This window comes from Phalacrocorax aristotelis, chromosome 1, assembly GCF_949628215.1.
Source record: "Phalacrocorax aristotelis chromosome 1, bGulAri2.1, whole genome shotgun sequence".
NCBI classification, from domain to species: Eukaryota; Metazoa; Chordata; class Aves; order Suliformes; family Phalacrocoracidae; genus Phalacrocorax; species Phalacrocorax aristotelis.
In genome coordinates, this window is record NC_134276.1 from 96,413,894 (window position 1) to 96,439,567 (window position 25,674).

The window sequence follows — 25,674 nt, forward strand, 5'->3', positions numbered from 1 at the left end:
TTGCAGCAGAAACAGAACTGGTTTGAAGCAGTTCATGCTATCAAGACGTACAGTGTATCAAAATTTTCTGTGCAGTTAAAGGGATGAAGAAGAGACACAGGGCAAGGATTCACAGCCTGGTTAAGAAGTGCAGTTCTTTCTGACTCTGCGTTACAGAGTTGTCAGATGGGTGCCCTCTCTGAGTTTCTATCATGTTCCTTTTTAGGGAGGGGCAGTTTTGGGGAGTAAGGGAAAGTTCATTGTGACTTTGATTTAGCGAACTTAAATAAAAACAGCCAACAAAGTTTCATCTCATCAGCAAAACCACAGAAAAAAAAATTAATCAATTTAATCTACAGAAAGACTTACAACTGATTCAGGTTCTGGCTTCCAAATTTCACTGTCTGGGATTTTCCTCATAGCAAACAGTATCTGAAAATAAATAAAAACATTCTCTAGTAAGTATCATTCATTCTTTGAAAGGGAAAGAGAGTTGCCTTCATTTTTTGATTTAAAATAGCTCAATGAAGATAACAATTGAACACAGAAATTGCTGTGTATTGACATTTGAAAAGAAAACTCAACCTTTGTACAACTCATTTCTGGGGAGGCCTGATACTCCTCCTAGTGGAAAATAGAAACAGTAACAGGAAAGCCTCCTGTGCTTAGTCCATGCAAGATATCGGGACTTGACTAGTCCCATGGGAACAGGGTAATACGAATATGACTGAGAGTTAAGTATACACTCATGGCAAAGTGAGGCATGCATAAACCAGCTACTGCATGGGCAAGCTATATAGCCAGGAGTAGCCTGCTTTGCAAATTTTACCATGATGAAGGAAGAGGAACAGAATCCTGTGAGTGATGACAGACCACCACTTTCAGCCAGAGAAAAGCAAGACTGAAAAGAAAACCTTCACATCGGAAAGGTAACCATTCAAAGTATCAAAGACACCAGAGATCAGTAGGATAGCAAAGATTATCTGAAATGATAGCCATGAAAGACAGCAAGATTAATGTCCTCTACAGTAAAATAAAATGGAGGTGGTCATATTAATGTTTTTCCTATTCCAGGCACTTGTAGACTTAATATTTGCAGTCTCTTACAATGGGCTTTTATTCTAGACGAGATTCATGAACCATGTCAACTTTTCAATACAGGAGAATGAGAAACACCCTTGCACTAGATTTTAAACATAAACATTTTCTTCTCACAAGTAAACAAGGAAAGGAAAACATCAAAATTTTTGCCAGTCAAGCTCACTTGCCAACTTCCCTGCTGAGGCCTATGGAGGTTCTGCTGTAATGTCCTTACGTTAGAGAGGTTATGAAGCACTACCTCTGGAGGTTTTCAGGAACAGGTTAGGTATAACCTTCACAAACGGGACAGTTTAGGGTCAGTTGATCCCTGTCTTCTGGGGCAGGAGTACGGGTTAGATGAACTCTTCAGGTCCCTTCCAGGCCAATTTCCCTTCCACAGCTGTAGTTTTTAGCCACAAGGTTCCCTTCACCTCATAAAACAAAGATGAAATTTCTTTTGCTGCTCCATAAACTGTAATATTCCTGAGAATACTTGAGGAATTGGCATTTTCTCAGAAGCAAAATATTTAAGTCCTTGTTTAATGCCTATGTAAGGCTGTCTCAATGGTGTATCACTGTGTCAATGGCATTGCTGGATACAGCTGAGGAAGGGACTGGCTTGCGTACAGAGCTGCAGAACTGAGCTGTTCCTAGTGAGACTAGTGGCCATGATCTCTCGGTATGATGACTAACAAAGTGCCCATTTGGGGGAAAAAATGACGAGGGGACAATTTGGGATTTCGGTTAGGGTTAGGGTTAGGGTTAGGGTTAGGGTTAGGGTTAGAGAAGAAAGGTTAGAGAAGAAAGGATTTCATTCCTGGAAACAGAGAAGGGTTTGATGAAATAGCCAGCACCCTTCCTAAGCATTCCAAATCTCAGTGCAAAACCTTTATTCCTTTTGAACTCTATCCCCTTTGCAGGTATTTGCATCAAGATTTCAGAACACCTGAAGCTGTCAACAATCAGTTCCCATTTCACCTCCAACCAGAATATCTTTCATTTTTCTATAGGATATTTGACAGTGCCCCTTGTTTTGGGCTCAGCTCTATACCTCTCTGGCTGCTCTTTCTCCAGCCTGTACAGCCCCCTCCATGTATCCACTCCACTCTGTGGCTGTCTCTGTGCCAGCAAAATAGATCCTGCCAACAGGCTGCCGAATAATCCTGGAAGGGGACAAGCAGTAAGTCGCATCAGCCATATGAGGAAAGATAATTGAAATCCTTGGGTTAATATTAGAATAACAGTGTTTTAAACAACAGTGAGCGCTTGAAGGTAGTAACTTTGTGTGTGTTGAGCTGGAGGGGGAATCTGCATTGCACTTCATTTCTTACAGTAAACACACCAGTGTTCATGTTTTCTAAAGATACGTGTAAATGACAATTAGCTTGAGATGAGATTTGTTCTTTCACAAAATTTTAGCCAGTGTCATAAATACCAATGCTAGGCATCACTGGCACAGTGTATCATTCTGAAGTACACCCCCATGATATCTAAAGTAAAAAGCAAATAAAAAAAAAGGGGGGGATTTGCAATAATTATCATTAAAATTACTTTAAATACTAAGGCCTCCATATGCTCTCCATTACAACTGCTTTATTACTCTAAGTTCTTCTTAAATCGTTAAAACTTGTACTTCAAAAGTAGGGCTATGCCACCTCATTAAAAACTATGTATCTGAATCCAAACACTGGTCTGACCAGTAAGCCTTTTTCTTTTTAGTAAATCTTATTCTCATGCAGAAACATATGTTAGAGAGGACTGTATACAATGGCACGCTGATTACTATATTAAGCCTTGACTGCTAAAAGGAAAGGCACAGTCCAGAGAAATCACTCATTACTGTCAATGCTGGCAAGAATTAACTGTCTGCCAGTATTTATAAAATACCAGCTTAAGATGTGCCAGAAACAGTAATACCGACCTCAAATACCCAAAGCCAGTTTTGTAAACAGATTGTGAAAGCTTCTCAACTCCCTTCCAAGAACCTACCCAGCTGAATAACAAGAGCGAATAAAACCCCCTAACGATACTGCACTCATCCATCATAAAGCCCAGCTGAGACAAGTAGAAGGTTATAGTATCTGTTTAAAATATTCCTCAGTGATCTTAAAAGTATAAAGTGAACAGTGACAGAGGATTTATGACCCATTCTGAGGATATTCATTAACTTGGTCTTATCTTACTACTCCAAAGCCCACTATAAATAGGCACTGTACCTTCCATACTGAGTCATTATGCCTGGTGGGAAGTAGGCTGTGTAGCAGCCCCCAGAATACTGTTCTTCACACCAGTTCTTCTCTTCATAATGCACTGGCTGTAAAACAGAGATTAATTCACTCAGGAAAGGACAAAGACTCGAGGAAGCTGATAAAAGAACTGAAGAGACCGCAGAGAAGAATAGCTTAGGATTTGTTGCATGTCAATGTCTGACAAGACGAGCACATTTAACAAGTCTCTTAATGTAACGTGGATCCAAGACAATAAACCTTAATTTTAGACACTGCTAGCTATTTTTAAAAAAAAAAACTAGCTAATCTGGCCACTGTAGAACAGAATCCTCTTAATCTGTCAATGTAAATTTATGCTTTTATGCTTTGAGCCATGTAAAGCAAAATTAACCTCTGGTGTACACAGGTATAATTCTTGTAATATGTGCACTGGATGCAAACACATACTGTGAAAATGCATAGTATGGCACTTGCATGGTTCTCCATACAATATCATTGTGTTTAAAATGATATAATCTCGGGACTGGTGCCTACAACATTTAACTTGTGTAAAATTGCCCTTAGAGGATGAACGGTGTTGAACACATAAACTAAGTGTTAGATCACACAAATCCTATCAGTTATTTACCATTACAGGGAAGAGCAGGCAAGGGAAAGGCAAAAAAACCCAAACCCAACAAAAACAAAAAACCCCACATGCAGCAATGGACTAATAAGAGAGAAGAAACATGCTCCACGTAGACTGAGAGGGAAAGGCAAGCCTGTCGCATCTGAAAACAGCTGAGATGTACGGTGGTAAGCACTGTGATTGCCACCCATGAAGCTGGACAAGGACAGAGCTGCCTTTTAACTGTTTCATAAGCTCATTCTTATCCTCAGGGTCAAACACAATCCGAGACTTGCAATAACATTCTCTCCACTCCTCTACAGAGGGCGGCAAGTGCTCCCGTAGCAGGTACCTTTTCCAAAATGCTACGCAGTGTGTGCCAGAGCACTGCTGCATTCCGGTTTCATTCTGTCCCTCCCCAGCTCAAGCCTGACAAGAGACGCCATGGTTTAGATTTTGTGCTTACATGAAAAGCTTCCTCTGATCCCAGAACCTTTGCATAGAGCTCACACAGCCTTGTCTTCCTGCAAGAGAAAAGCAACAGAAGACTTCTGTGTGAGGAAAGAGAAACCAAACCAAACCATGTGTCCTAGTTTCAAGAGAACAAATATTAGTATCTGCTTAAATTTGAGGTTCCAGCTTTCTGGGATCTGTCCTAATTGGGCAGCCTCTGGATCACTAGAAATAACTCAAACTCCTGTGCCGCCTAAGTGCCAGTTTTTTCCAGCAGTTACGTAAGCTGTTCCCTTAAGATACCTCTAGCAGCCCAAATCCATACATTATCCAAAGGTTCTCTAGGCTGTCAGGAAAAGAAAATAGTAAGGCACTGCACTTTTTTGTCTTGGCACGTGGTCTAACTTATGGTTTGTTCCTACAAAGATGCAGGTATTGATAGCCTGAGGCTCTCAGGGAATCGGTACTTCATTTCTGTATCTATAAAATTTTCTCATGTTTTAGTTTATGAGTCTATAAATCCATGAATATATTTCATTCTGTAGCAAACCCCAAGAGCAATTAAGTTTGTTCCTACAAGCTTTTGGGTCTTACTATTTACTGTTAGCCACACTGCACCAATTCCCAAACACAAGAAGATCAAGATGAAATAATAGTTAAATTATGAAAAATAAACACACAAACACATCACTGGAAAGACATTTACTTCTGGAAGAAAGTCCTGTGCTCCACAGAAAGCCATGCTGGGCACAGAAATACAGCAGTCCCAGCTCTGTAACTGTATGGGCTACGCTTGCAGCTATACAAGCGTATGAGGCAACTGTATCTACACTGCTGTATGAAGCAACCCAGCTATACAGGAGCCCAGCTATTACCCATGAGCAGCTGAACTCGAAGAATGCTGTAGAAAGGGGATGAGAAGGCAAAAAGCCAGGAAGACCTGAAAGGCCTTGAAGAAGGTGTCCTCCTGTGCAGGCTGGGGCTTGAGCAGGAAAGTGAAGGCTGCTACTGTTCAGGACGAGCCATGGCCCTGGGGTGATTTTGCTGCTGGCAGGTGTCAAGCCCAGCAGCAGCAGAGGGAAAGGAAGCAGCCCCTTCCTGATCCCCTGGGACAGCAGCCTTCTCCAGAAGCAGAAATGCAGAGTGATATAGCAACTGGCCAGGAGGGCTCAGAGAGCTGCAGCATCTATATATGAACATCCCTCTGCAGCCAGGGGGTGACATGAGTCCAGCAACAGCCATAATAAAAAGGGATCATCTCCTCCATCTCTCTCTCTCTGTCTCTCCCTACATGAGGTCGTCACCATGCCCTGCAGACCACCAGCATTTATCCAGTGTCTGAAGAGAATTAAAGCCATCTTAACAGCATGATCCAGCAAAGCCTCTGCTGAGGTCTGACCACCACCTCTCACAAATGCCCACTGGCTCCTGCATTTGGGGTGTGTCAGTAAGACCATGGGGCTCCACAGAAAATGAGTTACCACCTTGGAACCCGTCTGCTTCTGCTCCTTCCACCACTACAACAGGGATGAGAAGGACCCCTGTAATTTGCCTGTGCCCTGCCCTTTTTCCACATGTGATTTGCAGACCCTCCAGCGAGCCCGGAAATAGCATACCAGAGGCTGGTAGGGATTCTCATGTACAGCCAACTGCAGGGCTCCAAGAAGGTGCAAGTTCACTGCTGTTTGCTAACTACATTGCAAATACAGATAAAATTAGTTTAAGATAGCTGTGCAAAAGAAAGTATTAAGCTTCAGGTCAAGGGCATTTTCAGACTCTTAAGAAATTTCGACCTTGGAAGGAATTATTCATCATTAACATGGTACTATTTGACAGAAGAAACCTCACAGAAATTCAGTTTCTAAAGGATTCAATCATACCAACAGTAATATATCACCGAGGACATGCCCCCTAATAAAAGCAATCCTTGCAGATGTGCTGGTCTCCCTGCAACATCTGCATGTTTTGTCCCAGAACAGTTTAAATAAATACTTATTTATGGATTTATGGCTAATGCTAGCATGGAATATATGGAATATGCCAGTGAGTAAAATCCTTACTTCGTGGCTTTGGACTCAGCTGTGAAATTGCCACTAGTACTAAATAAGAGTAATGTTACGCCTGGAGGTACCTAGGTAGGGTCCTGTTGACAGTTACACTGCACATGCAGACACTCAGCTATTCTCTCTGGTCTCTTTTTCCACAGCAGTGTGTGATGCCATCATCTTCGTTGCACAGCTGTGAAAGGTAGGGCACAACCTAACCAATGTAATTATTCCTTGGCACCCGGCCTGGGAAGACCAGCTGGCAGGCAGCAGTGAGTTTTACTTCCTTCCGTCTGGCTTAGGCTGTAAAACAGTTTCCATCCCTTCCCACAATTGCTGTTCCCAGCTATGATTTAGGATAGCTGCCACAGACTCCACATCCTGCTCTTCATACCCAAGGATTACTGAAAACCTTACCCTGTCATCAGTGTGATAAAGGGAGAGCCCAGCTTGTGTTGGTAAGTGAGCACAGCATCTCAGTGAGATGCATCCTCTGTAGGGTGCCACAAGAAGCCTTTCCTCAAAAGAGATCCCTCCCTGCAAACACCATAGCCCCCATCTAAACAATACGAACTGGTTGCACCTTGAGTATACACTGGCGGAAGGTCTGGGTTCACCCTCTGCCTTCTCCTGGACCCAGTTTCCGCTGGAAGGAGACTTGTGCTCATGTGCAGGACAGGAGCTGCAATGCAGCCCAGTGGGGTCCTGCCATGGCTGACTGTGACCAGGACTTTAGGAGCCAGAGGCACCCCTGCCCCCTGCACCAGGGTACCTCTGTCAGGTACCAACCCAAGCATATTCCATAACCGTTCTTTACCAAAGCAAAGCCCTTCCTAGTCTACAAGAGGCAAGAGTTCAAAATCCTTTCGTTTAAAACTCGGCTGTAGGCAGCAGCAGAGTCAGATAATTGTGCTAATGCTTTTAACACCCAGGGGAAAGCAACTTTTTTTCTTCATGGTGCCTTGCAAACAGCGATGACAGCCCTCCATTTCACAGAAAGAGAAGCTGTTCTCAAATACTGCAAATGCTCAGTTGTATCTAGTGTATTGATACACAGTATAAGACACCATTTGGTGCTTATGATGGCTTAAAATGCTGGGCACACTGGATTTCAGAATACCTACACTGCTTTTATCATCGGTCACCTGCTGGGGGACTATCTCAAAGCCTGAGTGCTGAGGAAAAGGCTGCCTTGCCCATTCCTGCCAAAATTATAAGTGCTCTGTGGTACCTGGCTGTCATTTGAAAAGACTGGGATGTTAACAACCCCATTTAGACCCATTAGCCACAGACTGCAAAGCTAATCTGAGATGACTACATCTTCTCTAGTTAGACTACCTATTACTGTAAAAATGTTTACTTGGACACAGTATTCCTTGTGGCATGCTTTAAAAACAAACGTATTTTCTCCATGTTAAAATAAGGCTCTCCTCATATCCACACTCTCCAATTGTAGCTTTAATTTGATCAGATACTGTGAATCAGTGTGATGGAAAAAGCTCATTATTTTGTAAATTCTATTTTAGTAATAAACAAAAGAGCACTACTGTATGCAGAAATCTGTTTCAAGAAGACAGCAAAAAAGACATTCATCTGTGCCTGAAGGGCATTTTTTCCCCACAACTGAGGGTGGAGAACTAGAGGCAGCTTTTTTGACCCCTTTGTGATCCAGAGGTCTCGTTCATGGCTGCTACAGCAGCCCCAAGTTTGCACTAAGTTACAGACAGTGAAAGGACCCTCCAGGGTGATTAGAAAAAAAATCAAGTACAGGGGCCAAACCTGTCCCTTCTGACAAGTTTTCAAAGAGCTCAGTGCACTTGCAAGAAGCCAGAGGGGTAGCAGTGGGGAGGGATGAGGCTGGCCCTGGACGCCAGAATATCCAGGCTACTTTCATAGTCAACAGCTTAGAGCAGTTCTTTTGCCAAAGTCACGTAAGCAGAGCAGCCCTGCTGGAAAATGAGAACCAGGACATGAGTGTCCAAAGGGCAGGGCCTAGCTACCACATCTGCTGCCTGTTTGTGGGAGTTCTGTGGGATCTTCATCCAGAAACAAGTAAGGGACCTTCTTCCTTAAAGTGACATGTCCTCCTACTGTTGTAAAGTTACAGACAACTTCCTTCAAATAGGGGCATTTTTTTCCTGTTCTGGTCATTTATAACAAAAATTTTACTCAGATCCCGTGCATGTCTCCAGTGTTTATACTTACCTTTCTTCTTTTGTGAGACCTGTCAGTCTTCTACACTTCCGAGCAAGAATGAAGCTGTAAAAAAAGGAAGACCACAAACAATTTACTTCCATTACATTACTACTCTTCCTGCATTATTTAAAATGCCAATTCCTTACGACGAGATGCTTGTGATTCATAACATTAGCTTTTGGGTCCCTATCCAAAATATCCATTCCACCTCTCTGCACAACGTTATATGCCACACCTGCTGATTGCAGGAACCACTCTCGAAGGAACCACTCTGCAATTCAGGTTAGAATACCTGTATGAGCTGTTTCCCAATGACCTTAATTTTACACAGCAGTGCATGCAGACATATAACAACAAGAGGTGAAGCCTGGGATTGAACTGGAAATTATTGTTAAATAAACTTTCTAAGACTGATCATACCCCCTGGTTGTTTAAAAAAATAAAAACAACAAACAGAAAAAACTAAAATATATACTAGAAAACAAACTTTCATTTAAAGAACTGGAAGATTTGGGGAGGCAAAATATTTGGAGAAAACTTTACATTTCTGGAATTATTCCCTTTCTTCTGCTTCCTTTCCTCTTCTCCAATTTTGTATTTTGCCACACAAAATGCAAAATATGACAGTGAGAAAAGGAGAAGAAACACAGAATTTCATTTTTCTAAACTGGCAATTAAATTCACCACACACTCAGAAACTCAACCCTTTGACTATTTTGAAGTATTTCCCTTCAAAAGTAGTGGGTTTTCTGTTTCAGTTGTTGCCTCTAAGGCAAAATAAAAGGGCATTAACTAGACACCTTCTTTGATCTTACCCTATTATGGCAGGAAAGCTGCCATCAGGCTTAGTATCGTCAAGTGTTAAACCAATTGCAGCATCCTCATCTTCAATGATCATGGTACCACAATACCCTGGTAAAAACAAAGTAGAAAAGAAGTTAGGATCCATGTGTCCAAACATAGGAATGAGCTTCCAAGAAGTTGTGAAATACTCAGAACTTGACTGGACAAAGCCCTGAACAACCTGATTTAAATTCACCCTGCTTTGGGCAAGGCATTGCACTAGATGACATCCAGACATCCCTCCCAGTTTCTATCATTCTCTGATTCTATGATTCTTATGTAGGGAGATAGGAAAACAAAGGAAAGGAACAAAAAACCACAAAACCAACAAGTAAAGCGATGCCCACCAACTGACAAAGATGAGCACATAGCTCCCTTGCACTGTAGTGTTCTTTTGGCTTAGAGAAGTGCTAGATCATCTCTAGCAGAGAAAATTCAGGTCTGAGTGTGCTGACAATTAACAATCCTTTTCAAGCATATTTAAAACAGAAAGTCAATAAAGGAATCTCCTACTGTTGAATTCATGACAGAAAAATAAATTATTCTGCAACCTGGCTAGCAAGGTAATTATTAATTGCCCAGAACAGATTGCTCTCAGATACTGAATATGTTCAAGTGCCTCCAGCACAATTGCTTCCGAGTATGGCATTTATGTCAGACATAGAAAGAGATATTTGTACATTGTTTTTCAAACACAATTGTACTTAAGAGTTTGAATAACAACAATGTTAGCAAAGCACAGTATGCACCCTATGAGTTCTACCAGGGAATGGGAGTCAGCTCTTGCCAATCCATCCCAAACCTAATAGCCAGAACATGCCAGGATCCAGAACTCTTAAAACCATTCAGAGGTGAAGGGTGGATGACATTTGTAGACACATGCAGATGGGGACTCTTTATAACCAGTGGAGAGAAATGAGTGCTGTTACTGAATCAAAGACAATCTGCAATGTTAAGTTCTAAAAGAAATCTGAGGAATCATGATAGTATTCAGCATGTAAAGGGAGTGCAGGATGGCTAGGCCAACTGGGGATATCTATGCGGAGACACCTTAAATTAATCATGCCCAGTGTATCCAGATGGCAGATTTTTCACAGGCTGATAACTGATGGGATAAAAACCTTTCTCCATCACATATCACTTGTACCTTAAGATTACTGTACAAGTGGGAGAGACTCATCTCATACCCAGGTGCCACTGAAGGAAAAAGAAGACAACAAAGAACAACCAAGGCAATAAGAAACAGACATGAGTTCTCCCTTCATGCTTACCTCCTTTTTATTCTCGCATCCACCCTCTCCTCCCAACCGATCTCTCAAGTTTCTCAAACAGGTAAAGGCAAAAATGGCAGGGAAGCGTACAAGGTCCCCTTCTAAGGTCCAGCATCCTCTAAACATTAAGTCTACCCAATTACCATGTACACTTTTCCCTCTTTCTCTCACTACTATTCCCTTCAATTAAAACATAATACCCTTCTTTCTCCAGAAAGTTTCCTTATAGTACACAATGCACTTGATGACTGAGCCCATGGGGATTCGGTTGATGAGCTGGTTTCTCATTGGCGGCAAAGGCGGGCTGAAATGAATCTTCAAACCAAGAGCTGGGGGAATGGCACTGATGACATATTTGCCCTGGAAAAGAAATTATACATAACCCAAATACATTCTCTACTACTTCATCCTAAGTATACTGCTCTAATCATCTTGGCAGACATCTGGGGAGGTTGCAGTGTATATCTTCTGAAGCAATTTTGGCATTTAATGTAAGAATTGCAAAACTGAAACCTCCAAAAACCCTGGTTGTTAAACAACAAACACGTGCTATATAAACAGCCATCTGTTCCAATGATGGGCAGCTGCTCTTTCCCCAGCACTTGAAAAAAAGCCAGTGGAAAGATTTTCTGTGTTACAAGAGTCCATTGGTTTCCCTTCCCTCCAGACTCCTCTGTTACAACTTGGAAGCAAAGCCTGAAATTTTTTTCACAGAAAGTTTATTACTAATTATTATTATTTTGTGTTCACCTTACAACTAGCCTTTCATTCAGAAGGTAACTGAATACTAAGAAGAGATGCTAGTGAAGGAAGAGTTTGAATATATGCTTTGCATTTCAGGCATCATTTTAAAGCTCTATCATTGCTATTACCGAGGGACAACGAGGAAGCGTGACTTTCTGTCATAGTCACTTTAACCTCTGCTACTTTTTTGTACAGGGTTTTGAAGAAGTCAAAAAGGAAAAGCTAAAGGTTTTCTAGCCATTCCAGCACAAACAGTTGCTTATATGTTAGAGGTTTAATTACCTCATATAATTCATGATCTAAGGTTTCTACTACAACACTTTCACCCGACTGGTCGATGCGGACGACTGGCTTCCTCAGCTTCACCCGGCCTCCCAGGCGCTCCATTATTTTCTCACTGATCTGGCCAGAGCCCCCAACAAACTTCCTCTCCTGAAACACAGAAAACAACAACTTAGCAAAGCAGAATTAGCAGAGCGAGGCACATGAAGCATGTGTCACGACAGACGATTTGCTTGGCATTCAAAACAAATCCCATTCTTCTGTTGTTATCAAACTGTTTTAGGAAAGTTCAGCAGTCTCACTTCACACTCCTTTCTCTTTCAGTGAGCTCTTCAAACATTTCCATTTGACCACCAGCCAACACTAGAAGTATCAACAACCTCATGAGAAAACCCCTTCTCATGTGGTCTCCAAATGGATTCCACAGACCTGTGTGAATCAGCAAGACTTCTGAAAACAGCTTACACGTTTAAACCTTTCTCTGAGTTCACTCTTATCCCTGCAGAGGTCTGTGTGTCAGAAGCAGGAACCTTCATCCTCATAATAAATAACAAGCTATAAAGAAGGGACGTAGCTCACACCAAAAATGTATCCTGCAGTATGTATTCTAACCTAACCAAAACTCAAATCACCTCTACCATAACACAGAATTCAAAGAATCTTTCATGCAATGCATTTACAGCTTTTATCTATAATTATCCATATCTATTATCTGTATCTAATTATCTATGATTTTCACTTATCTATGCATATTTATGCATTGTAACATCTTTTAATGTAGTCTTTGTATTTTATTTATTTATGATTAAATAATATGCATTTAAAAAAATACAATTATTTCTAGCACAATTAGTAAAATTTGCGTTTCTCAAGTAGAAGCCCATTAACAGAGACTTTGCTTTCTCGAAATACAGAAGCAGCACTAACGTACCAGATTTCAAACATTTCAGAGCAATATCATATTTAAGCAGGACTGTTCATTTTCTTTAGACTGATTTTAAAGTCTCAACAGTTTTAATCCATGGAAGCTTGCTTCTTTAGCAATCCAGCTCTGGGCTACATTTTCAGTATTAACTTGGAGCACTCCACACACTTGTGCACCTAGCACTGCCATCTCCATTGAGTACTCCTGAAGAGGTAAAGCTTCCTTCAGCCTCATGACAGAAATAAGCGTAAGTAAAACTTCCTTTTTTTCTACGTGGATAAGCAAAGTACATGTTCTAACCAGAGCCCAAAAGGAAGCCAGAGCCAGGAACTGATATGCCTTCAGCACAGAAACAGCCTTCAACACTAGTTTCGCAAGATCTAGATTAACGTGCCAACAAACCAAATTAGCTATCCATGTGCTGCTGGCTCAAAATCATGACTTCTCAGTTGGACCTCTGAACTAAAATAAACAAGCAAAAGAATGAAGTTAAAACAGGGCCTGTCAGAAGCTGCAGAAGGCGATGGCTGATAGTACCTGCCCTCCATTGGTCGTTGAGAATATCCTTGTTGTCCCCCCACATTGTTTCACATACCACAAAAACCAAAGGGCAGAGACCTCGTGGGGTTCAGAAGTGACATCCACATTCACAAACAGAGTTGCAAAACTCTTGGCAGCACTGGAACAAACACAAGAAAGTGAGTTAATTTAAAAACTGAAGAAGGGGGTGACAATCTTGTTCTTAGAGACTATCTTTGGCAACCTCTTCTTTCACTGAGAGCAAAGGACTCCTTAATTTCAGTTGAAGTAGGAAACAATATCAATTCCTTTTATGCAACATTTTTCAAACAAGCTTAATCAAGTACTGCTGTATTCCAGCAAAATTAGGGCTCCAAGAGACATGAGAACCAATGAAAGTGTATGTCACTTTATGCTAATAGAAAATTAGCTTGTCACTGGAGACTCAGGATCAAGGGAAGCAAGCCCTCCTGCTTCCACTGGACTCCAGAACCGCTACGTCCTCCCATGGTTCCTCCCTTGGGTTACACCCAAGATCTGCAGCTGTTTGCACCTGCTGAATGCCTGTCCCTCAAGCACACAGCATAGGGATTATTCAACATCTGTCATAACAAAAGTGAGGGATCTTGTCTAAACTGATTATCTAAACTCTCTGGATTAGTCAGCATACCCTCACCGCCCGCTCCTCTGCTGCGCTCAGGGAGGGTGTTGCAGCTGGAACACAGTAAGGAAAGAAAGGGAAGTAGGAAACCATAAATGAAGAGACAGCATACACACATGCACGCAGAAGTCTGGTAAGAAAAAGGAAAAGGTACTTTTGGCTGCTCAACTCAGTATTTTAAACAGTGGTCTGGTAGCCAGTGGTGATGTACACAGAAGTGGAAAAGTGGCCTGTGTCTGAAAAAGGATTACTGCTTTTATGTCCTCCAGCTGATGCTTTTGTAACAGCTCTACTGAAAATTACTTTATAAACCTGTACAAGATTTTGGGGGGCACTAAGACAGAGTTAATTTCAGTACGTTCAGAATGTTTCAGGGAAACATTCCTCCTTTTAGAAGCAAACACTTCCTCTGCCCTCACTCTGAGGAGGAGTTTAAAGGGACATGGGCAGGACCAGGAGGTGCTTAGCTTTACTGCATTGTGACTGACAGGGCCTGAGATTCTATAGGTATTTCATACACCAGGCAATCATTAACTTCCAAAACCAGTACAGAACCCACTTTTAGTTGCTTCTTTCTTTTTTTCAGTCTTCAAACAAAAAGAAAACAAAAAACACCAAAAACCCCAAAAAGCATACTCGTAACTCCAACATACAATTTCAAACAGCTGTAGATCTACACAGAAAAAAGGCAGCTTCTGTCCTTTCTAAAAATGCAAAGTCTCACTGAAGTAAAAAGCTGATCCATTTTCTGAATTGCCGGTACATTCTGGCTTCATTCTTGAGAGCCAAAAATAGCACAGAAAATATTTATCAATTTTTGTTTGTATAAACACATATTGTAAAATATAATAAACTCAAAGATATTTTGTCTAATGGGAGAATTAGTATATTTATTTATGAATATTACATAAGCAGAAGGTATTAGATGGAGGTTAAATTCTCCTAGTTTCTGCCACCTTCTCCCATTGCTTTTCAGTATTTCAGTTCCCCAGTTTCTCCTGGTATTTTACCCAGAAATGGCGGTATGATTTCAACCAAGAGCACTCAGGGTATTTCCAGCATGCAATTCTAGCCAAAAGCAAATCTGTACAATCTGTTAGATGAGAGGAAAGAGTGGAAGATAACCCTTATGGATCATTACCTTCCAGGTTGGGGAGTTTCTACAGCATGTTACCTAAACCTTGAACAAACTGGGCAAATCAAGCAGAGATGCACATATGCAATCTGAAAAGCACCTTGGAATTAAGGGAGCCTGACACTTATGCCAATATTCAGCTAAAATGTCAAGTCTTATTCCATCAGAGTTTGAAAAAAATATGACTGTAGTCACATGAGCTATTGGATATTGAATGACTACCTGTGCACGGTATTTTGCTGACTTGTACAGTTCCTTACCAAATCAGAGGTTTAGATGGCCAGCAGAACCACCAGCATACTCTTCTACTTGGTTTTACTGAATATGGACCGTGACACAAACAAGAAAGGCTTTCTATGTCTTTGTACGATTATAACTCTTGTTAAAGCAAAATAACCAGAAGATCAAAAGTTTCTGGACAAGAGCCTACTGTCCATTAACAATGATCATATTGCTCTCTAGAGTCTGGCTGAAGCTGTAAAAACGCCCCTGTCAACGACAGGGTCAGCTTCAGTGAGTGATAGCAGGTTTCTACACCGAGCTCGTGCAGGCTCGCTGCAGCCGCATGTCAGGTGCTTAGCAATTCTAAAGAGGCTGCTGCAGAAATCAATCTGCCTGACAGTGAGGCAGAATTAATGGGGTTTTTTTTTTTGCTTCAGTGCGAAGAAAACCAATCAAACTGTTGTTGAATGGCAAGTAAAGAAAAATTGCTTTGAGGTATACATAAAAACAGGGAGCATTTTCAGTTTCCCTGAGTGGTATACAGTGCAGCCATTAAACAATAGGATGATGGGTGTTAAAGTGATTTAGTGCTATTTCAAGACAAATGTTATTTTTATAGCACTTTGGTAAAATCAGCTGGTCCTGCACAGGATAAATGTGTGTTGTTCCACAAAAGTTTGATTCAAAAACCTGCTGTAGCCAGAGCATTTTTCTCATAAAAGTTAAGCACACAGTAAATAGAGGGAAAGTGCATATAACAGATGAAGGTACTACCTATGTCTTCAGAAGTAACCCTCCCCCAATACATTTTCCTTTTATCTTTATTTTAGTCTAAAAAGTTAGGGAAATATAACAGAATCTACTGTGTGTGCTGACAGGTGCTGTGGTCCATTATTACAAGATTTTCTCACCCCATTTATTCAAAAAGGCTGTATTCTAGTGGTAGTTATATCTGCTTGCAAAGCAGTAATGCCTATTTGGAGTTCTAAGGTATATAAATATAAGCTATCACATTTCGTATTAAAGAGCTTCTTACTTAGTCCAGCAAATTTTATCTATGAAATCTTGCATAGTCATTTTGTCCCATTCTTCCGCATGTGGAGCCTTCCATGGGGCTTCACTAGGAATCTAAGGAGACATAAAAGAGCATTCATCAGGAAACAAATGAGTGGCATAAGAAAGAGACAACAAACACAAACAATCACAAACAATCTTATTTTTGTATGGTAATTCAGCCTGCAAATTCCTGGCAGGTAATACAGTGAATTTAACAGAGGATGCTTTTAGGTTTTTGTTGTTTGTTTCAAGATTTATTTTGTTCTAGATTTAGGAATAGACAATAATTTTAGAGTTAAGAACTTTGCTTAGAAAGGCAAAGTACAGTGCTGGGTGATGCCTCAGACTTATTCCATACCCCTCCCATTCATCTATGCAAGTAACAGCAACCTCTTCTCAAAGTCTTGTAGCTCAGTCAATAGAAAACATACACTACTGGTAACAAACTAAAATGGCTGAGCTGAACCTGAGGGTGGAGAAGGGCATATATTTGAAGTCTACAAGCCTCAAAAATATTACTTACCCATCGTCAGGCAAAGTGCTAAAAATCACATGCATAAACCCTAATGTTCATATATACAGAAAAATTAGGGTATGGCTGCAAACAGCCTCAGCAGCATGGCCTTCAGAAAAGCTTGCCAGGACGCCACTTATAACATGTGCTCCGACCATCAGTTTGTACCAAAATGCATGGCACGATGGTGCTCTTGCCAGCACCAGGTTTGTTCAAGCTAGAGCAGCTTTGCCTGTCTGCATTGTAGTCCCGTCTTCACTCTGCCCCTCACTGAGACAAAGCTGAGCTGAGGCAGCCAGCTGCAATTCCTCATGCCGTACCTCTTTTCCCATTTCATCCATGGTCCTCCACAGGTTGTTGTAGTCCAGGTAGGCCAATGGATTCCACATAGGAGGGAATGGACCTTTAAAGGGGTAAGACTTACCCTACAAGATTAAAAACAAACAAAGCCATCACAAAAAAACTAAATACAACCATTATCATGGCTTCTGAGAGCCAAACAGTTAAGTGGTCACTGGAAGAAAGCACAAACTTAATTAATACATGTAACAGTATCCGACAGATCATGTGTGCATGTGCACGTAGAACAAGAGGCAATGGGCACAAAATCAAACATGAGAGCTTCTGCCTGAATGTAAGCAAACACTTTTTCACTGCGAGGGTTACCAAGCACTGGCCAGGTTGCCCAGAGAGATTGTGGAGTCTCCATCCTCGGATGCCCAAAAGTCACCTGGACACGGTCCTGGGCAACTGGCTCTAGGCAACCCTGCTTGAGCAGGAGGGTTGAACAAGATGACCCGTAGAGGTCCCGTCCAACCTCAACCATTCTGTGATCCTGTTATTCTACATGTGCAACTTAAGTGTGATACACAGTTGAATTAAGTCAGTTGAGTGCAGAACTGATACTGCCTCCTATCTTCTATGCTTTATATCAGGTACTTCTGAGCAACAGAACTAATACTCTGCAGTAGAGTCACTAAGATCAGACAAAAAAAAAAAAAAAGAGATGGAGCAGCATTGCTCAGCTATGACGAAAAATTGTCTATTTGTTACTGAAAAAGAGAAAAATATCTTACATTTTTTTCTCCTAAATGTTCATGAAAAGACTGAACTGTTAATTGTATTTAGTGGGGTCTCCCTTCTCCCAGAATCAAACAAAAGCAGCTGCGATGAGCTTTATTACACTCTAAAATCATAGCCCAGAGACCTTCCTGGAAAAGACTGGTTTCAGCTAACCTAAAAATGCCCAGCCCTACAGAAAATGTAGCATTTACTAATAATATCTTCCAAATCAACATATCTGGCCATAAATTCCAGAGAGTGATAGTGTGGCCAGTATGAATGTCCTAATTACATCATTATATATTTAATAGTTAGATTTGATATATCTGTATCTCCACTATTAGATATTCAGAAAGTCTAGCTGAATCAAGAGTGGAAGAAGACAGGTAATTTGTAGAGCTATTTTATTTACATGGGATTTCCCTGCCTGACTATATGGATGGCAGTATAACAGCTTTAAAAATTCACAAACAAATGCTTATTAGCGTTATGTGGTTACTCATTTTTTCACAATGCATTCTGGACTCCATAAAATAGATAACCAATAAAGGCCATATTGTGTGCCACAGCTGATTTTTCAAAGCTTATATTAAATTATGTATTTAAGCGGGCACAGCATCAACATGAATGTCAATTGGTAGAAGTACTAACTTTTAATAGATATTTGATGCAGTGCCACACTAACGTGTCACTAAAAAAAATTTTACATTGGTTTCAGAAGAAATACTGGATCAAGATTTAATATTTAGAACAAGGAAGCAACAACAACACTGTGTCTTGTTGATGAGAAGTATCAGAAGACCACTTACTCCAAGAACTGTCAGGCTTGATTTGATTTAGCCTCTTCATTAATAATGTGAAAGGGACAGAGAGCACATCGCTCAAATCTGCAGGTGTTTGCAAGCACCAGAAGAGACAGCAAAAAGGCACAAATGGATCCTGGAAGACTCAAAACTTGGTCCAGAAATAAAATGAGATAAAACCTTAAAAAATGCTGTCTAATAATTCTGAGGACTTCCAATTCAAAACGAGATATATTTAGAAAGCAGTAAGGATATGGATAACCTAAGGATAAGAATAAGGGAAAACTAGCTTACAAAAAAACCCCAACAGGTTAAAGAAAGAAAAGATAAACCTTTTTTTTCACCTAGTCTTTGTACGGATGCAGGACTCTAACGGAATCCTTGTCAGAAAGACCAAGGTAATGAAAGTTAGGAAGAAAGCAAAGTGTGGGAGGAAAGGAATTAATTCTTTGGTACATGGACATATAAAGAAGTAGCTGCAAAACAATTTCATTTGCAGTGCTTTTGAGAAGAGATTATGATTTTTAAAATGCCAAAATATCAAATTTTGAAGTTTTCAGTCAGAAGTTTTGTCATAGCCAGAGTAGATCTCCAGACACTTAAGGAGCCAGAGGTACCAAGGTTGAAAATTTAGCATTTCCAAGTTAAGAATGGACATTACAGCACATGTTCACAAATACTCCAGAAAATGGAGGGTCTGGGTTTGGGGTTTGTTTTTTTTTCGGGTGTGTGGGTGTGTGTGGGAGTGTGTGTGGTTTTTGGTCTTTTCGGGTTTTTTCATTCAGCATGGAACAAAAGTGCATTTCTACAGCTTTTGTGCTCAACCATATAAAAATACGTTAAATTGAAATCAGAAAAACATATCCCTGTAGATGAACTCAGTGAGTTTGTTTGATCAGATGCATTTGGTCCCAACAGGGACATTTGGGTACTATTATGGAATCTCTTAACATGAAATTAATTTGAACTGGGACACACCTTCATACTCTGCTGCCAGCGGGCTATTAAGAGCAGCAAAAGCTCTCAGACTGAGCGCCTTCCTGTCCCAGTTAGTAACATCCGAACCCTGTCAGTAATTACCTTTTAGCCTTTTGGGGCACATTAAAATTCCATAACTAACTCCTATGGCAGCAAGAAGTCAGTTTAACCATGCCTTCTTCTGCGCACTATAACCACCCTCCACTAGTGTAAAAAACACTGTGTAGATACTCCAAAGACAGAGCACATCAGTTTGAAGTACCTAGCATTTCCCACATTTAGATTTATGGAACGCGTATACTGCTGTGCTCAAGAAAACCAAGACAGCATCAGAATGGGCTATTCCAATTACTGATTTTGTTCTGAGCTTCCTGCTCTGCCAGAGGCAATCCTAACTGAGTTATCCCCTCTGAGTTAACTCAAGTCTTATGACTTCCCTGTCGTGCTTCCTCATGAGTGCTTGGCTTAGAGACACACAAAACAGATCTTTGTTTTAGTATTCTTCTATTTCACTGCATTTGAACTGCTGAAAGGGAAACCTTGCTTATGTCTCCTGTGCAGAAGTCTGGGGTGACAAGTCTCATAAACCACAAGAACAAACTTCAACCTGGGAAAATAAAAACACTCATAGAAGTGAGGGAGTGTCCTGTGGAAGTTAATTTCAAGAGCTCCTAAGACATTACCTAAGATCTGATCCTTATTTCCTACACAGACAGAACTCCAGGAGCTGTCAATCAGAATTCTGTTTGAGAAGAAACTGCAGGACTAGGCTCTACACAGAAACAAAAATGGCAGCACCAAAGAAAGACTACACATAGCTCTGAGTAGTTACCAACAAACTGAAACATTTCAGCTCTGCTTCTGATTAATTTGCACTTTAGCAAAAAGAATCACCTTATTGGTATTTAGGCAAAATTTGCTTATTTCTATCAGCAAGTTTGCTGATGATACAAAACTGGGAGGAGTGGCTGATACACCAGAAGGCTGTGCTGCCATTCGGCGAGACCTAAATGCGCTGGAGAGCTGGGCCCAGGGGAACCTCATGAAATTCAACAAAAGCAAGTGCAAGGTCCTGTACCTGGGGTTGTACTGGTGCACAACCCCGCGCACCAGTAGATGTTGGGGACTGACCTGCTGGAAAGCAGCTCTGTTGGGAAGGGCCTGGGAGTGCTGGTGGACAGCAAGTTGACCCTAAGCCAGCACTCTGCCCTTGTGGCCAAGACAGCCAGCAATATTCTGGGATGCATTCAAAGGATTATGGCCAGCAGGTTATGGGAGTTTATCCATCCCCTCTACTCCACCCTAGTGACGCCACATCTTGAGTGCTGCATCCAGTTCTGGGCTCCCCAGTTCAAGAAAGAGGGAACTACTGGAGGGACCCCAGTGGAGAGCTATGAAGATGATCAGGGGACTGGAACATCTCCCTTTTGAGGAAAGGCTGAGAGACCTGGGTTTGTTCAGCCTGGAGAGGAGAAGGCTGAGGGGGGATTTCATCAATGCTTATAACTAGCTAAAGGGTGGGTGTCAAGAGGATGGGGCCAGACTCTTTTCGGTGGTGCCCAACGACAGGACAAGGGGCGATGGGCACAACTGGAATGCAGGAAGTTCCACCTGAATATGAGGAAAAACTTGTTTCCTGTGAGGGTGCCAGAGCAGTGGCACAGGCTGCTCAGGGAGGTTGTGGAGTCTCCTTCTCTGGAGACATTCAAAACCTGCCTGGACGCGTTCCTGTGCCCCCTGTTCTGGGTGTGCCTGCTCAAGCAGGGGGGTTGGACGAGATGCTCTCCAGAGGTCCCTTCCAATCCCTACCATTCTGTGATTCTGTGATATTGCTGGGAATAGCATTCTCCATACCTCCTGGTGCTGTATAATCTCTAAAGAAAAACACAGCACAAATGTAAAATATGCCCCAAGATGCACAAAACATTTCCTTTCAAATATTTTTATACCTAAATCAGAGCAGTATAAAACCAGCAATAATAACCACCCCTTCTGATCATTTGACATATTTTAATACCAGTACTATAATGCTCTGAAGTATTTCTTATTTAATACAGGCATATATATATATATATTTATAAACCTTTTCATGATACCACTTGCAATGCTTCCAAAAGCAGAACACCAGCATCAGCATTTGGAGGACTACCTGCTATTGTATGGGTCACTTGCTGCTTACAAAGGCTGTTCCTGCAGTATGGGCTAAAGCATTCTGAAGAAGCTGAAACTATGGGGAGGAAATTCATGCAACCCAGCTGTCTCAGGAATAAACAAACAGGGAAATAAGAAAACCAGTGTTTGTCACAAATATCACAATTCCCAAAAGATTTTCTCATCCACCTGTTTCGCATCAACAAATTTTTGGCTTAGTACACTGGACCCATGTAATATAAATAGCATGGAAATAAACTTTCTGCATGCATCAGCTCTGTTTCAGGTCAAATAGCTGACATAAGAAGTGGGTTATTACAGGTGGAAAAAACCCAATATAATGGCAACTGAGTATCAGCAGCCCCTTGAACACCAGCCCCAGCAGCTGGGATGGCATAAGGACCAGATCCCACACACTTTCTCCTGGGAAGGTGACAGTGACGGAATGGTTTGCTAAGAAAGGACATGCTCTGCCAGGAAATATCATCAGTATCTCAATGCAGAGTAGGATCTCAGAGGAAAGTCTGCTTTTGCAGGCACAAGACAACTTCATGCTCCCCCTAAACATTATGTACTCAGGTAGCGCCCAAGTGGGATGGAGCATTGTGAATTGAAGGCCCTGGTGCCAACGATCCATGCATTTTTTTACAGCACAGTATAAACATCTTATAAACATTGTCAGCTTTTGTTAGAAGAAACGAGATGGTGTGGTGCATTCTTTGCATCACTGAATGAGCACAGATATTCCCTCAGCTACATCTTCTAAACCTTGGAGTAACTGATGCTAACTTCACCAAGATGTCGCTCTGCATGTTAATTCACAGTTACATAGGCTTATAGGCACATAGTGCCCTCTGCTGATTCACAGCACTGGTACATCACACATACCTTGTTCTCTCAACTTAAAACCCTAGTAATGCCATGCACAGCAGCACAGAAACAGTAAGATGCAAAGCTGTGAGAAGGAAAACAAGAAACAGCAAAGCATCACTTCAGGCTGTAAAAAGCACCACTTCAGCCTGTAATTCTGTACCTGTCTCAGATACTCGGTTTCTCATCTGATGACCTGTGGAAAACTATCCTTTTGGTTTGGTTTGTGGGGGGTGTTCTTTGGGGTTCTTTGTTTTGGTTTGATTTTAATCCATAGCATCTAACAATATGTGTCTTTGGGACCAAGTCTCTTGTGTAATCATAATTCTCAATAAAATATTGCAGCTAGCTGGACCAAGCTGAGAGAAGTATACAGGCCTACTTAGAAAGCTGTAACAGTGTTGAGCATCACTGAAGTTCCCTTCTCTGAGAAACTGTTCAGGAGCTCATATGCCTAGCTTGTTACTATACTGACAGATATCCTAAAGGTAAAAAGATATATAGGTTAGAAAATGTAAATGCAGCATAAAAAAATCTGGATAATATTGTAGCTCTGCACCATCAGTTAAGACACACCAAAACATCCTCCAAATATCTTTCAATATCTAACTTGAGATCAGCTGTGGATGCCAGATTGTTTTGGGAAATTTGTTCAGCAAAAGTAATCCCATTTTAAGCGTAGCACAGCCAGTCACATTGGCTTGAGACATGCATCCTGAAAAGGAAAGGGGCTAATTGGGAACAATTTGTTTCTGCCATATTATAAAAATAAAGTTCATCTTTACTCTGCCACAACATCAGTCATACAATTGCTGGAATACTTATCTGCAGAAAGGCAGGATGAGAAAAACAACCACGCTGAAGTGATTTACAAATGAAAATCAAAGTTTTGCTCTGAATTTAAAAGCAAATATCATTATTTGTTCCAATCAGCTGAGAAAAGGGTTAACTAAGTCTCCTCCCTAGTAGAATGGGGTTTTTTGTTTTCAGAGACTAAAAAAAACCTTTACAAAAATATTCAGGTGTTTTATGAAACACAGATTTATAGGGACTGTGGATCTAAATACTCTTTGAAACCAGGTCTGCATGTGAGTTTCAACACCTGAATTAAACCTGCCAACAAAGTGGTTAAAATCAGTAGAAAACTTTCCAGTATTTCTAGAATTAGTCTTTAAAAAAAATGCAAAACCTTCTTCCCTTCCCCAAAGTGAATAAATGGGCAAAAATAAATGAAAACAGGATAAAAGAGAAGTTTTGTCTGAGAGAAAGCCATCAAATGAGGTCTGCACACAGATAGCATAACCAAGCACACAGGGCACACATGCTCTCTCACAACTAAAACGCTGTCTTTAAAGTAGAAGAGAACATTGGGCTCACTAGTTTTGTTTCTGAGATACTCCAGGCTATTAACTTTCTTATCTAAAAAAGCTAAATGAAATCTTACATAAAACTTTACAGATGTGTGAAACCCAGTATGCTTAGGCAGCTGGTCCTGTATGAAATACACATTTTTCTAATTCTGTTTTTCTGTAGACCTCAATCAGCTTCTCAAGGGAAACAAAAATCAGTTCTTACAATCAGATGCAATTGAAGTTTTTCTCCCAGCAGCATGAATTAAATAAGCTAGGTGGGAGCACAGCTCCTTTTCCTTATCTCCTAGGGAACAGACCCTGGGGTCTGGGAGGGCTAAGGCTGAGGAATTTTCTTTCCATTTGGATTTAATTAAGAAATGCATACTTTATTTTCAGTTCATTTTTCTTACTACTTTCATCCTTATGCTACCATTAGGTCACAGCTGCCAGTCTTCCAGCCAACCTTCTTTATCAACAAACATCCCTTACAAGACTCTGCTTTACAGTCCCCTTTGACAGAGATCACTTGCAGATTTGCTGTACATAATCTGGCTTCTTTTATGCTGCTGCAATACAAATATTATCTATCTTTTCATTAAAAAGGCCTAATTACAAACTTCCTTCTGGCAACTACTGCCAGATGGCTGGCACAAAAGAGGGAAGATGCCCCTTGATTTACAGGGCAGGTCCAATGAGACTGAAACAAGACCATCCTTTCCTACACTCCTTCCAATGTCTGTTCTTCATTCACAGCATGGAGGATATCCCTTATGGGAGTCTGGAAGACGCTTTCACCAACTTCAGCCTATTCAACCCTCAGACTCACTTTTGAGGCTACCGGTGAGTGCAATTAATGAGACAGTGTCTTGTGACAGGAACCCCTGCATCCTCGTATCTAGTAAAGAGTTAAAATAACATAGATCTGCATTCCAGTAATGACACGTGAAACTACCAAGGCCCCGTAGTAATTTAAGCATCTTTGAATTTACTTGGTTTCCTTTTCAAGACCAGCTTCTTAGAGATTCAGATGTATTCTTCTCGGTTCCTCAAGTTCTTGCTTACAAACTGTCAGCAAAAAGGGGAGAAACCAAAAGACGTGATGCCATTTCACCTCGCTTAAATTGATGGCAACTGAGTCTCACAGACTTTTCATTTTCTGACTGCACTCCAAGATATACAATGAAAAATTAAAGCGTTTTATCTAGTCATTCAAAAATCCATTTAAGCTGTTACACTATATACTACAGACTATGCCAGGAGATATTGCTCTTAGATTTGCAGAGAAGCAGGTCAAAAGCTTAAATAAATCCTCTTGCTTAGCTTCAGTGCATATATCACTGATATGACAGAAGAAACACCAATAAATTCTGTAACTTTAGATGCAGCAGTCACTTATCCAGCCGCTAATTAAATCCCAATACAACAGGACTATCACATTTTTTTATTCATGAACGAGACCAGAGCAAACTGCATTTTAATAAGCACAATAGTGCTGAAAATGAATGACACCCAAGAGGGCTGTAAAATTTTTTTCTGCAGATCTACTGTAGATCAGTATGTAACCCGCTAACGTTAGCGCAGATTTGTGGTCCTACTTAAAAGTTTTGCACGTATAAGACTAAATATTCACCTTCAGTGATGTGCTGCAGACTGGGTTCACATTAGCATTGACCCCAGAGATGCTGATTGTATATGAAA

The 25,674-nt window shown here is 41.0% G+C and overlaps 1 protein-coding gene across 2 annotated transcripts in view; it reads right to left on the reverse strand.

Moving 5' to 3' along the window:
* LOC142059556 (amine oxidase [flavin-containing] B-like) overlaps positions 1-25,674 on the reverse strand; it is a 52,686-nt gene that overhangs the window by 4,632 nt on the left and 22,380 nt on the right. Inside the window, exons 4-14 of one of the 2 annotated variants that reach the window (XM_075098372.1) lie at positions 17,081-17,185; positions 16,227-16,318; positions 13,191-13,332; positions 11,729-11,878; positions 10,903-11,062; positions 9,404-9,500; positions 8,598-8,651; positions 4,361-4,418; positions 3,276-3,373; positions 2,111-2,222; positions 349-411 (exon numbers count right to left, since the gene is read on the reverse strand). In XM_075098372.1, the coding sequence (XP_074954473.1) occupies positions 349-411; positions 2,111-2,222; positions 3,276-3,373; positions 4,361-4,418; positions 8,598-8,651; positions 9,404-9,500; positions 10,903-11,062; positions 11,729-11,878; positions 13,191-13,332; positions 16,227-16,318; positions 17,081-17,185 (1,131 nt within the window). The remainder of the gene's footprint in view (positions 1-348; positions 412-2,110; positions 2,223-3,275; positions 3,374-4,360; positions 4,419-8,597; positions 8,652-9,403; positions 9,501-10,902; positions 11,063-11,728; positions 11,879-13,190; positions 13,333-16,226; positions 16,319-17,080; positions 17,186-25,674) is intronic. The other variant, XM_075098365.1, reaches the window with a different exon arrangement.